This window comes from Sciurus vulgaris, assembly GCF_902686455.1.
Source record: "Sciurus vulgaris genome assembly, chromosome: 10".
Lineage (NCBI taxonomy): Eukaryota > Metazoa > Chordata > Mammalia > Rodentia > Sciuridae > Sciurus > Sciurus vulgaris.
In genome coordinates, this window is record NC_136470.1 from 125,570,043 (window position 1) to 125,584,165 (window position 14,123).

Below are 14,123 nucleotides of genomic sequence, written 5' to 3' on the forward strand. Positions count from 1 at the left end.
TAAGGGAGACTCATCTAAACCACAACATGAAGTCACATGGATAAAATCTCAAACAATTATGCTAAATGAGAAAAGACCGGATATGAATATAATGCTCTATGTCACATAAATTGTCTTTTCCCCATCAATTTTTCACTATACCTACAACATTTATTGATCTCCTTGACTTCTTTGCTGGACATACAAAAACCAATGTTTCCTTGCTCCCAATTGCAAAATATGCAGCACTAAACCTGTCTAATATTGAAAGCAAGTGTATACTAAAAATAGAAGAACATCCCTTAAACTGAAATAATTATACTCCAGGAGCACTTTTATCTTCCCCAATTTGCTATCAACACAAAAGATTCATTTCCTTTAATCACACCTAAGGATTTTTAAATTAGGAAATTCAGCATTTAATGTCATAACATTACCATTTCTTTAAAAAGAACTCATTTCTATACATAATAAGTTCTAGGTGCCTATTGCACAGTCAATAGATAAATCAAAACTGGCTGTAAGTACATAACTAGGGGACAGGTCTGGGCTATAGATAAAATTGAGGAGTCATGAACCAGATTGAAATCAAGGGAGTTATGGTACATAGAAAAGATGTAAGAACCAGGCCTGGGAAATTTCAACACTAAGAAGTTAGGAAGGAGAGAACAACTAGCAGCAAAGGAACTAAAGAATGACCAGTGTGGTGAGGGAAACAGGATGTTCTGGAAACCAAATGAAGAGAGTTTGGGAAAGAGAATTTGGTTCTGGAAACCAAATGAAGAGAGTCTGGGTCAAGTAAGGTAAAAACCACTGAGTTAAGCAACATGAAAGTCAATGATGAGCTGTTCTAGTACTAATCATCAACTAAGAAAACACATAACTCAGTACCTGTAAAGTTTTCTGCTCCTTTTGAAGATCTTTAATTTTAGTTTGTTGCTGGCAAACCCTATTTAGGGATTCATCCTCCAATTCACCAATTTTGGCTTTCACGCTCTCCATAATTTGTTCCAACTCATTAGCTCGCTGTTCCTGATGGGCTGCTCGGTTTTGTTCTAGCTGAAGTTCATTTCTAATTTAATAGACACAAAATTCCTTCCCTTAGTACTAAATAAATCAAATCACCAAACACACCCAAACAATTTATTGACTTTTAAAAATTTCTCCGCATTGTTTTTGATGCCAGGGATTGAGCTCAGGGCCTCACACATGCTAAGCAGGTGGTGTGCCACAGAGCTATACCCCCAGCCCCAGCATTTCTATCTTATTACAGAAACTGAAAACATATATGGTACCATTACATACATTACCAAAAGATCTACTTAAACTTTACCTATAAATTTTTAAAATTTTTAATTTTTAGTATCAGGAACTGAACCCAGGGGTGCTTACCCACTGAGCCATATCCCCAGTCCTTTTTTATATTTTATTAGAGACAGGTTCTCATTTAGTTGCTTAGGGCCTTGCTAAGTTGCTGAGGCTGGCTTTAAACTCACAATCCTCCTGCCTCAGCCTTCCGACTCGCTGGGATTACAGGCATACGCTTCCGCATCCAGCTAAATTTAATATTTAATCAAAATAAAAATTGCAGGGTCCTTTTCATGGTCATTAATCCTAGAATACATTACAAATAATTCAAAGGAGACATTCCATTTTCTTACTTAAGCTGCTGGTTATGTTCTATAAGCTCCTGTATCATGTTCTGTTGATGTGCCGTTTCTTCCATCAACGTTTTCAAATTCTGTCTCATCCTCTGTGATGATTGTTTGTCAAAAAGGATGAGATCTACATTTTTAAAAATATGCAGATAGTAATAACTAAAACATTTTAGGATTAAAAAAAATTTAAGGAAAAAACCTTTTAACCTTAAGAAGTAAAAATAGGATCTGATTACCTTTAATATCTGGTCTTTTGACTAAGCACAAAGATTTTAAACCATGCTTCATCAACAGCACATTTATACTTTCCCATTCTGCTTCTTCCTGCTACAATTACAAGACAAAAGGATCAAACTTAAGATATGAAGAAAAATCCTTACAATTTCCTGTGTTTTAACTTTTTCTAAGACTTTTTCAAACTTGAATTTTTAAGCATATCTAATTAAAATTGAATATTTTTTTATTTCTAACAAAATCAGCAATAGACTAAAAGCATACAAATAAGCACAAATTAATGCATTATACAGAATAATCATTTGTAGACCTTAATGGAGAAATTAAAGGAAAAAATAATTACAACATCTCCTCATATCAGTGAACCAAACACTTAATGAATTAGAGTAGGCGCCACTCAGAAAAACTAAGTAATATTAATTGAATAGGAAGGAAAATGAGTCACTCAGAAACACACCTAACTACATGGAGCCAAAAATTTAGACAGACCTAGTCCATCGCACAAGGAACTATTAAAAAACAAAAAAAAAAATGTCCGTCTGGACCACCAATTCTAGTAGAATCACCTGAAGGACACTCTGAAATCTTAAAACTGATTCTAAATTTGTATTTATATCCTAAACTCAAGACAGGAATCCGAACCCTCTAGATTAAGTGAATAAAATATTACAATGAGAAGAAATAAAAAAGTAAGGATTTAAGGACTGAAATAGCGATATTTTAAAATAACACATTTAGAGGATGAATGAGACCCTGGGTTCAAACCCCTGCACATATACATAAAGATTATAAAACAATTAGGATCATGTGTTTAAATATGTTTTGGGGGTTATTTTTTAATTGGTTGGTTTTCCAGCACCTCAGCGCTACCACTAAACTCTACCCCTAGCTGTAAAATCCTGTTTTGTTTGGTTTTTTGGTGAGAAAGGGCCTCAGTAAGTTGCTTAGGACTTCATTAAGTTGCTGAGGCTGGCTTAGAACTTGTGATCCTCTGGCCTTGGCCTCCCAAACCACTGGATTACAGGCGTATGCCACCACGCCTGGCTGTACGTGTAATCTGTTGTTAATGCAAGTATAATGATTGATTTTGAAATCACAGTGTGAGGTGCTTTTAAGTTTAAAGTATATGTGAAAAGGTTGAGTGAAATTTCAATGTTTAAATGCTTAAAAATATACATAAAACACACGGTTTTTTATTAGTAGTATAATGCATAAATAAAAGTTTAACAAAAAAGAAACAAATTACTCTAATGGTTCTTTTATAGTACCATGACTCATTGCAAAATCTTTGTTGTTGTATGGTGCTAGACACATAACCCAGGGCATGGTGCGTGCTAGGCAAGCATCCTACCACTCAGCTATATTCCCAGTCCAAAATAAATCTTGCTTTTTGACTGCTAACATTTTCCTCCTCCTTCACTTTTTTATATACTTCTCAAACAACTTTTCCCTCACTTATGCCTTAGGCCATCTGATCATGGAGCTTAATTACTTGGTAGATATAGAATTAAAATTATCACTGATGTTTGTCTTAGAAGTCAAAAGTTCTAAGTGGGCATCTCAATGAATGCCTACTGTAAGGCACTGAAAACAGAACACTCTCTACATAATAAGGTTACACATTTTCTATGATCTAGTTACACATGTTGTTACCTGAAACCTCTTATATACTAAAAGAAAGAAGTAACTGTTTATGAATTCTGAAAATAGGGAATGGCATTTTCCAAAACAGGTGCTGCAGAACACAAGTCTAATGAAATCTTCAAACTATTGTTTGAAGGAAAATGCCATATATTAAATTCTCCTTTGGAGACTGATGTGTCACAGTAGTAAAACCACTTAATGATATTTATCCCAGAATTCCCCAAAATTATTTGATCAAGGAAATCTTTCGAAGTCAGATTTTTCACATTTGTAGATCTAACATTCTTTGGCAAATATTTTGAAAAACTTTAAAATATTTCAGGTTACCTGTTTTTCAAGCATGAGTTTTTTTGATAATTGACTGGACTCCTGAGTTTTAGGGGCTACTGGAGACATAGTTTCTTTTGTAGAATCAAAAGAAGTGCATAATAAGAAAATTTGAGTTGCCTAAACAAAAAAAGAATAAGGGTTAAAAGAAATTATATTTAAAAGGATTCGTATTTTTTGCAAAGCAAATCAGGTCATGTCTACATTCAAATAGCTATTTTCCTAGATAGCCAACTATATAAATCATTCAAATATACCATATCTTATAAAGCTTTCTTCTGGGAATAAAACATTCTGGGAGACTGGGAATATAATTCTAGATTAAATCCCCAGCAGTACAGAAAAAAAAATTCCTGGGCGCACGCTCTCTCTCACACAGACACACACACATACACACACACACAGAATGAGAAAGGCACTATTTAGAGAATGTAAAAAATGATGCTGTGACATTAATGAACTTATCTTTGGGAAGTTGCTACTCAAAAATCTAAAAGAACTGTGTCTGATCCTATGGTTACCAGCTAGTCTAATAATTCACTGAACACCAAGGATAAATGGAGTGACATTTTCTTAGTCAGACTTTATTTCTAAGTAGATCAGAAGCTAGCAACAAGGATTCTGTTGGTCACCAAAAAATTTAGTCTATCCTACCCATCACTGGGTCTTGTTATCTAAGACTGCCATGTGTGAGGAAATCTTTCCTTAAGTCTCTTTGACATATAGATATAATGCCTTCTTTCCTAAAGCAAAATCATTAGGACCATGGGATTTTAGAACTTGGGGGAGTTTTGTAAACTTTAATCCAAAATTTCTAACCGTTCATAGCTGGCAGGAAAGAATGTAGGAAGAATTGACCAATTCCGAAAAGACTGGTCTCGGGGAAACAGGATGCTGCCAAGGAAGAAGTGATAATTATGAGTAGCACAAAACAGCTATGACATAGGAAGATGTATGTTCTGCCACTGCCAGAACAGGCTGCTTCAGACTCCCAGATGGCTACGTCTATGGAGTTTAAAACTTATGCAGATGGCATGTAGAGTTGCTAAGGAATCTCATCAAGAGACTCATCAACTGACTTTCCCTGAAGGGATCTGCCAATTCCAGAGAGCTGTGAAAATAAGTGCTAAAGATCAAAGCCACTCTAGAAGGGCTAAACTCTTTGGATTAGGGTGAATCAGTCATAAACCAGCTCTCCCATCAACCTTCCCCTCTTCTTGGTTGTTGTAGCACCTCAAGATCCTAGGTTAACAGTACTTCCAAATATGTGGAAGATGCAAATTAAGTTCTCTCTGAACAAGGGTTTCGAATTACTCCCAGAAAAATGTTCAATACACAACATCCAATCAACTTTCAAAAATAACTAAGGCATACAGGAACTAAGATACAAAGAGAATGAAATTTTAAAAAATTTTTTTCTGATATTGTAGCTATTAAGCCCATACCATAAAACTATGCTTATGCTTTTAATGCTCAATGACTAATTTATGTTGATACATATTCTTATGAAGTGAATTAGTCAACCAGAGAGGTACAAAATATTCTCAGTCAATACCTGAGAATCAGGTACACTTGTAGCCTAAAAGCAAAACTTTATAAAACAGATTTTTCTCAGCAGCTCCAAGTTTATAAATTTAGCTAATGAATAATGAACTAATATCTTTAATAGGAGGACAAAAATGAGAAATGTACAAACCAAAGGTCAAAGACAAAAGTAAGGGGATTGGTCAAATGGTAATATTCAGGCACTTAGTTTTGGTACCTTCTAAAAATATTTTTAGAATTTAAGTCACTAAGTAAGTTTCCTTGCCAAACTGTCATGTATTTTGTTCCAAGAACTATTTTTTAAGGTCTTTCCACTTCACCCCACTTATCACCAATATATATCTCTACTTATACAAGAACAAGAGGAAATTTTCAATTTTAAGCAAAACCTTGCAACAGGGTCTAACCAACATCCCGGCTCTCTCTGTGACACCCTTAACATCTAAGTCTTCCATGCAAACTTTAGGCCCAAAGTCTCCTACATGTTACCCACTCCCAAAATAAGTGCATTTTCCCCATGTTTTGTACTGTGAACTGCACAATCTTTTCTCTATTTAAATTATTTAATTTTATGATGTACTCTTCCATGATACTGAATGAATAGATCTGTTTTAAAACATGCTCATGTTAAATGGCTAACTCAATGTCTTTTCTTAAAGACTGATTTCAGATCTGGGACAGAAATTGTATCAGGTAACAAGCAAGTTATCAAATATTACTGAAGATAGGCTTAGCTAGGCACAAGGCACACGTGTAATCTCAGTGACTCTAGAAGCTAAAGTAGAAGGATCATAAGTTCAAGGCCCATCTCAGCAACTTAGGGAAATCCCATCTTAAAACAAAAAATTTAAAATGTAGAACAATGGGAGGGTGCCCCTGGGTTCAATTCCCAATACCACCCAAAAAGTTAAAAATTTAAAAAGATTGACTCGAGCTGGGTATGGTGGTGCCCGCCTATAACCCCAGCAGCTTGAAAGGCTGAGGCAAAAGGATCACAAGTTCAAAGTCAGCCTCAGCAACTTAGCAAGGCCCTAAGCAACCTAGTGAGACCCCGTCTCAAAATATAAAGTAAGAAGGGTTGAGGGTGTGGCTCAGTGGTTAAGAGCCCTTGGGTTCAATCCCTGGCATATTAAAAAAAAAAAAAAAAAAAAAAAAGGCTTGACTAGGTTTCCACAAGCCAAAGATGAGACAAGATGAGTTTTAATAATGGTAATAATTACAATGAACTGAAACTTAAGTATATTTCAGTTTATAGTGATATCAGATTTTTTAAAGTCTTCAGAAGATAATGAATTCTTTTTTCTTGAAAATTAGTAAATAAAAGGAAAGAATCAAGCATTTATCCTACCTTTCCTATATGAATTTACCAGTGAGTATGCAAATGATGGATGAAGGATCTAGTATTTCAACTAAAAACTGAAAAAGATACTTAAACTATCAATCACCCTTTTGCAATCATAAGTGAATGGATGTAGTCACCAAGTATCAACAGATGCTAAGATCAAAAGAAAAGAGACAATGAGACATGTTTCTGCCAAACACAACTCAAAGAATCACCCAAGTAAAGCTAGGCACAGAGGTGCACTCCTGTGATTCCAGTTACACAGGAGGCAGAGGTAGGAGGATACCTTGAGCCCAGGAGTTCAGGGTCAGCCTGTGCAACATGGGAGGAAAAAATAACTACCAAAAGGATCCAGTCTTGGATCCAGCTGATAATGTACAAGAAATACTGAAGGTAGAGGAACACACCAACTGATGAGTTTGTAAACAGCAAAATCAGACTAAGATTCAGTTTCTTTTCTTTTCTTTCTTTTTTTTTTTTTTTTTTTGCGGTGCTAGGGATTGAACCCAGGGCCTTGTGCTTGCGAGGCAAGCACTCTACCAACTAAGCTACATCCCCAGCCCCAAGATTTAGCTGCTTAATCAGAAAAAAGGGAAAAGAATGGAGGAAAAAAAAACACAGATTAAATATTTAAATTTTTTTAATGAAAAAGACTACATTATAGAATATGACTGTACTTTTCATAAAATTTTTTTAAAGGCACAGGGAAGGATTAGGAATATAGCTAAGGAGTAGAGTGATCCCTAGCATCAACAAAAAACAACACAAAACACTACAAAGCGATTACTATAAAATAATAGCAACTAAAGGGTACACAGGAGTTGTAATTCAAATTAGTCAACTGAGGGTCTCTAGGACACCTGTGTGGTATCATCTTATACCATTAATTGAAATAGTTGGTATGTGAGGCTTTTATTTCATAATAAATAGTTTTACAATAAAGGTTTTCTTTTTTTGAGGGGGGGGGGGGTAGTACTAGGGATTGAACCCAGGGTGGCTTAACCACTGAACCTTAACCCAAGTCCCTTTTATTTATTTTTGAGACAGGGTCTAAGTTGCTGAGGCTGGCGTTGAACTTTCAGTCCTCCTGCCTCAGTCTCCTGAGACACCGGGTTTACAAGCATGTGCCATTACCCACCTGACCCACTTACAATCAAGATTTTGTTAAATAAAAAAGAAAACTAAGCAAGAATGCTCTGCAAACTGCCTTGGTTCACATAACAGATTCTGCCACAAAAACCAGAGTACTGATCTTTCTGTGCTTCAATTTACTCATCAAAAACTGATAATAGCTCACTAGGTCATTGTCAACATTAGAAGAGCTAATATAAAAAGAACATAGAGCAGTGACCTGCACACAGGACAGAGATAGAGATCTTAAGTAGTTATGTAATTTCTCTGAACTTCAGTTTCTTTACTAAGCTTAAAATGATGGAATTATCAAAAGGTCAAAAGGAAATATATGTTACAAATCTAGTACTGAGTAACTATCAGCTGCTTCCCATAACCTCACAAAATTGTCACATTAGACATACCTCAGTCATAGCACATTCCTCTTGCATTTGATACCTGGTCATTTGAGTTGATCTCAAGTCATTACCCAGTGAGTCTCATGTCTGAAACTGGATCTTCATCTAGGTTCAAAAACATACAGACCAAAATCTTGAAATGTTCAACCTATTAGTATGAAGGTTCTTGTGTTATTCCCAGAACAGGCACCCACTGTACTCAGAACTGCTAACCAAAGGCTGAACAACTGCAGTAACTGCTCAAGGCCTCCATGACTCACCACCAGGTCTCCTTTCTTCTTTCTCCCTCTTATCTTTCCTCACCCTGCTTTATTGAAACCTTTGGCTGGGTATTCAGATCTATCATTCTGATTTCTAGCTTCAACCAGAAATGGATAGGATGCTCTCACTTGCAAGCCCATTATAAGGAAACGTTCTCAAATTACCAGTGATTACAAAAGCAAATGCAAGACTACTCATTTGCACCTGTGCTCAGTCCTCCTTTTCAGAAGCCTGTTCTGAATAGTAATCTACAGTAGCCTCTTCCCCACTTAAGGTTGTATGTAACAGGACACAGATTTGGAACTGAAAGTCACAGGAAGAAACCAAATGCTTCCCAAGGCCAAGGTAGAAGTTGGAGCTTTAATCAGTGTCATGACACCTAAAGAGTATTGGAGTAGGGGTTGTGGGGTAGGAGTTGGTCTGTACATGACATGTAAGTGTAGGAAAGCAAAAAAGCGTATATTCTGGTACTTTCCATGCTTCTCAAGAGCATTTGGTTGAACTACTTTTAAAGATCTGAAGTCCCTGTAATATCCACCATATATTAAAATTGAATTATTTTTAACATTTTGGGGGCAAAAAGCTGGAAATAAGTGGTGACCAGTCACTGTTCTTTGAGTCACAGTAAAATCTGTAAGCTTTCTCAAAAGTTTATACTTATTTGAAATTACTGCAATGAATAAATGTAATGTTTCAAAGTCTCTATTCTCTTTCAAAAAGAAACTATTCCACAAATATACCAACTTGCTGTTTAACTTGCCACAAAGGAAACAGGGCTGAATATCATCTCATTCTGTCCCAGGAGATGTTCCAGAAAGGGTCAGAACAGGCCTCTTGTGTTGTAAAAATTTTTTTAAATGCCCTGTAAAACTCCAAGTCAGTTAACTCTTCCCCCAAAAGGTGGGGTAGAGGCGGCACAGGTCTACTTGGCAATATTCAAAGTAAAACACACAAAAACAACTCACCTGGAGGACCGAAACCGATCTGGGTATTGTGTGCAGTGTTAAATATTACGATGATTAAGAACAAAGTGAAAAGCCCTCTGGGTGATCTCTGTTGGGGGGTCTCTCAACCTTCTGACTTTTTTCCACATCATAACAAAATAGACTCCAGATAAAGTCCGAGTTCCCCCTCAATCCGGAACGAGCCCGGCCAGCCGAAGGAAGGGATGCTCGGCTGCCCGCGCCGGTGGCCGTCCCCGCCCCGGCCTTCGGGACCCGGCGACCCTGAATGCTGGATCGGATCAGCCCGCAGCCAGGTGCGACCCTGAACTTCACAGCCCCTGCTTCACTGGACCCTCACGATCACCACGTAAGCCGAGAATTACCGGCCTTACTCTACGAAGAAAGGCGTTAAGGGCGAAGCCAACGGCACGAAAGCTGGGGGGCCGGGGCTCGGCCAGGCCGGCGGGACCCCCAAAGCTTCCCACGGGTGTGAATCAGCGCGAACCCGCCCCCGGCTGCGGCTCCCCGGGCCCTGAAGGCGGGGGTCTTCGGGACCACTCAGGGCCTAGGTGGGACCACGTCTGAGGGTCCCCCAGCAAAGGGCTCCCGCAGACACCTTCCGCCGCCCCAAGCGCCACTCACCTTCCTCAGCGGCGGCCTCCCACCAGCAGCCCCGCCCCACCCCGCCGGCCCAGCCGACTCGGGCCCGCCTCCCAGACCGTTACCGCCGCCGAGGGGTGGCCAATCGAACCCGAGCGCGTCGAGGGCCCGCCCGGTCGCTGCCTGCGAGCAACCTTAGCGCTTCTCTCCGGCGGACCGGAGGCTGGCTCCGCCCCGCGACTCTGGTTGGCTCTGCTGTTGGGGGCGGGGCTTACCATACTCAAACGTGAGCGGGCCGCGCAGTCCTGGGCATGCTGCCACCCCTACTGATTTCCCAGCGCACGCTTGCGGCATTAGGTGCTCCGTCTCACGTGGAAATTCATTTACCAGAAGACATCGGAAATACACATTTGTTGGTGCAGCGACCCAAGAGTGAGACCCAGGCTACCTGGCCCCCTCAGACTCTCCTCTGCACCACTTCACCCTCGCCTGACAGCGACTTACTGGGTAGCTGTCAGCCAAGTTCGCGAGGCTCCAGACTTAGCGCTGCAGCGACTGGCAATGTGGAGGAGGATCCCAAAGTGTGTTTGTTGATAACATACGACCCTCCCATTTAGCATTTACCAAATGACTACAAAATTCAAGGTCCTACATTAGGCTCCAGTAATAGAGCTATCCGGTTGAAGATGTTCATCCTAGTAAGGGAGAAGGGTAAACACCTGATAAGCCTGATCAGAAGAGGATGGGCAGACCACAGACGGGAGAGTTATGTAAGGGTGTCACTGAAATCTATGGCCAGTGGGGCTCAACACTGGATGTGCATTAGAATCACCTGGGAAGCTTTGTGCAGGCCCCTAACCAATTATATCAATATCTGGGACGGGGCCTCCCAGGTGATGCCAGTGTGCAGTCACCAGAGCGAACTGCAAACCTGGAGAAATAATTTAAGAATGTTTCTAAATAGCAAGTAACAGTGCTCAGCAATAAAAGGAGGAAAGATTTAGAGAAAACTGCAAGTCATGATTGTTCCAAAGCACTTTAATGTAATGCCTACCTCATACTTGGTCAGTAAACCATACTATTTTAAAAATTGTTGTAATTAAACTTGGTCCTTTTTGGTACAGCTTATATCCATCCTCCCCAAAAGCACCAACTTAAATCTCAAAACATTTTACAAACAGAACTTACTGGAAACTTCTGGAGGAATTTGAGTTTGTTGCATCATTGGAGAAGCAGAAAGGAAATAAGGTGCAGGGACTTTACTCAGGAGGTTATAGGGAATCATTGACAGGCTTTTAAAGAGGGCATAAGATGGAAAGACATTGCTTTGACATCTTCAAACCTAAATTTCTTGCACCCTGATATATAAAAAAGTTCCACCACGTATGGATATGATCACGCCTTTTTATTTTCCAAAGAAAATGAGTCCAATCTGTTTCTCAGCTTAATTCAGAATTTAAAACTAGGGTACCTAGCCACCATTTTCAAAAATGTACAGGGGACTAATTGATCAAAATATTTAAAGGGGAAAATTCATCTTTCACAACCCCAAAGGCAAAGTCCCAGGGATCTACCATTGTGATTGCATTTCATGACCATATGGTGTCATCTTTTCCCATTGGTGAAATGAAGCAAGTCTGTGTGAATGCAAGTCCCACACTAGCTGACAGGTTCTACCATGGAGGGTATCAGACAAGAGGTCTCTCACCAGAAGGTCCAAGGGCACAACATTGAAGGTCAATACTTTCAAGCCCATATTAAGCCTTCTTCTGAGCACATAGTCACTGAATTTGATTTGTGTCTGCCCCATGCATATATGTCCCCAGCCATCTTCTACCCCTTGCCCTTCCCATACCTGGGTATTCAAACTAATAGTGGCTGCCAGATTTTTCTTTTCAACTTTTGAAATATATTCTCACTGCTTCCACGTCTTTTTCAGGATGATAGGGCGATTTTCCCATGCTCCTAAGTGTGACAGCTCTAAATTGTGGCCAGGTGGACAAGCTTCATTGGGTTAGATAAGATTACTTCAGATGCAATAAAAACCTGATTCAAATGGTATTTTTAAACAAAAAAGGAATTGATTAGTAGGCATAACAAATCCAAGAGGCAGGTAGACTTGGGGATTGGTTAATTCAGTGATCTAATGAGTTGCCAAGGACCCAGCCACTATTTGTCTTTCTGCTATAAACATGGTAGGCTTCAAATTCACACTAGCATGACTTTTCAACTTCCACTAGGGGCAGTCAGGACCACATCAAAACCTTCCCCTCTGGTTTTTTGAGTCAGGTTACACAGGCACACCCTGTCTCTTTATCAAGTAGCTTTATGGGAAATGCACACATGTCTTAAACCTGGGCTCTAGAAGGGAAAGAGGGTTGTCATGATTGAAATTCATTTCTAAACTGTTCAGCAAATAGCCAACAATCACACTAAAACAATATCAAAAAGGACCATGGGAAATTTTAAATCTCTAGATTTCTAACTTTTCTCATTTGTTTTGGTCTCCATTTATGCTGTTTAAAAAGTAAGCTCAGCATGGCATGATGGCACACCCTGTAATCCCAGGCAGTCAAAGCTGGAGGATCAAATTCAAGGGGAACCTAGGCAACAGTGAGATCCTGACTCAAAATATAAAGGGCTAAGACTGTAGTTCAGCGGTAGAGTGCCTGCCCAGCACATGCAAGGCCCTGGGTTTGATCCCCAGTACTTAAAAAAAAAAATTCAGAAAAGCAGTCAATTCATTAACAATTCCCTTTTCAAAAGGGGCCCAATGGAAACATGCTATTATGAAATGTTTTTATATTCTCTTAAATCAGTACCAGGTACTATGCTGCACACCTGTAATTCCAGCTATGAGAAGCTGAAGCAGAAGGATTGCAAATTGGAGGCCAGGCTAGGCACTTAGTGAGACCCCATCTCAAAATAAAAAGGGCTGGGGGTGTAACTCAGAGGAAAAGTACCACGAGTTCAATCCCCAGTACCAGGAAAAAATAAAAAATAAATCTATGGGCAAGTTGGTGAAAGAAGTTTATGAGGTTGAATAGTATCTAGGTACTTCCTGGGAAACAAGGAAACAATCAGAACAAAGTCAAAATTTCCAGCAACCTGAGAAAGTAGGCTTCATACTTAAGTTCACTGCTTTTCATAGTGTTTAGTTTATATGTAACTTCTTAAGAGTCCTTCAAGTAACAAACCACTATTCCTGCCTCAATGTCCTTTGTAATGAGTAGGTAGAAAATGCAGTCCATGTTGGTATGTTCAACTCCAGAAAGTACACCCAGGGAGGAAACAGTCTGCAGAATAAGCCTGCTGAGGAATAGTGGATGGCATTGCCTATTCTGGGTGTGGATTTGGGTGTATTTTTAGGGTGGGCCAAACTTGGTAGTCTGGGACCTCCAGGCAGAGAACTCCCCAGGCCTCTACGAGTAGGCCCAGGTTTTTTTTTTTTTTTCCCCCCCAAACACGATACTTCTTAAATAACAGGCTCTGTTAACATGCGCCTTGCTTGACATCTTAGCCCTGTAACTTCTGAAGGGCTTTGTGTATTTCTGTAAAATATAATTACTAGCCTCTTGTAAGAATTAGAAGCAGTGGCATATAAGGTGCACAGCAAGCATTTAATAATTACACCTTACTGGTCTTATAAAAGATAGTGGGATTCCTTTAGTTTTATAAGGAAGTATAATCATTAAGCAATATCTTCATTAAACAGTATTTTTGAGCTGTTCCCAACCAGGGATCCTGGTCCTAGCACAACAACTTAGAATTGTATCTTAGAACTAAGAACCAGGAAAAAGGAAGTAGGGAAGAACTAAGGATTAGGAAGAAACAATCAGCTAGCCTTTTTCCATCTCTGGTAACTTCTACCCTCTTTGACCTCTTTGACGCCCCCCCCCCCCCTTTATTCTTCTCTTCTAGGGCCTTTCCCCTCCCCCATTATTCTTTCAAAAACCCTTTATTGCAATTTCTGTTCTATAAAGAAAAGCAAATAACTAAGGAAACACAAATATGAAGTCTTCATCTTCAGAGTCTTTCAATATAGGACAGAAAACAAGTC

General features: G+C 39.3%; 1 protein-coding gene across 4 annotated transcripts in view; it reads right to left on the bottom strand.

Moving 5' to 3' along the window:
* Nucleotides 1-10,083, bottom strand: part of CEP70 (centrosomal protein 70) — a 59,781-nt gene extending 49,698 nt beyond the window's left edge. For 3 of the 4 annotated variants that reach the window (XR_013766376.1, XR_013766377.1, XM_079155020.1), the window contains exons 1-6: nucleotides 9,485-10,083; nucleotides 8,265-8,363; nucleotides 3,843-3,962; nucleotides 1,874-1,964; nucleotides 1,641-1,764; nucleotides 871-1,051 (exon numbers count right to left, since the gene is read on the bottom strand). Coding sequence is in view for 2 of the 4 variants with exons in the window: in XM_079155020.1 (XP_079011146.1) it covers nucleotides 871-1,051; nucleotides 1,641-1,764; nucleotides 1,874-1,964; nucleotides 3,843-3,962; nucleotides 8,265-8,306 (558 nt within the window). In the remaining 2 variants the exon portion in view is untranslated. Of the gene's footprint in view, nucleotides 1-870; nucleotides 1,052-1,640; nucleotides 1,765-1,873; nucleotides 1,965-3,842; nucleotides 3,963-8,264; nucleotides 8,862-9,484 lie in introns of those variants that run through there. The other variant, XM_079155021.1, reaches the window with a different exon arrangement.
* Nucleotides 10,084-14,123: the final 4,040 nt, after the last annotated feature.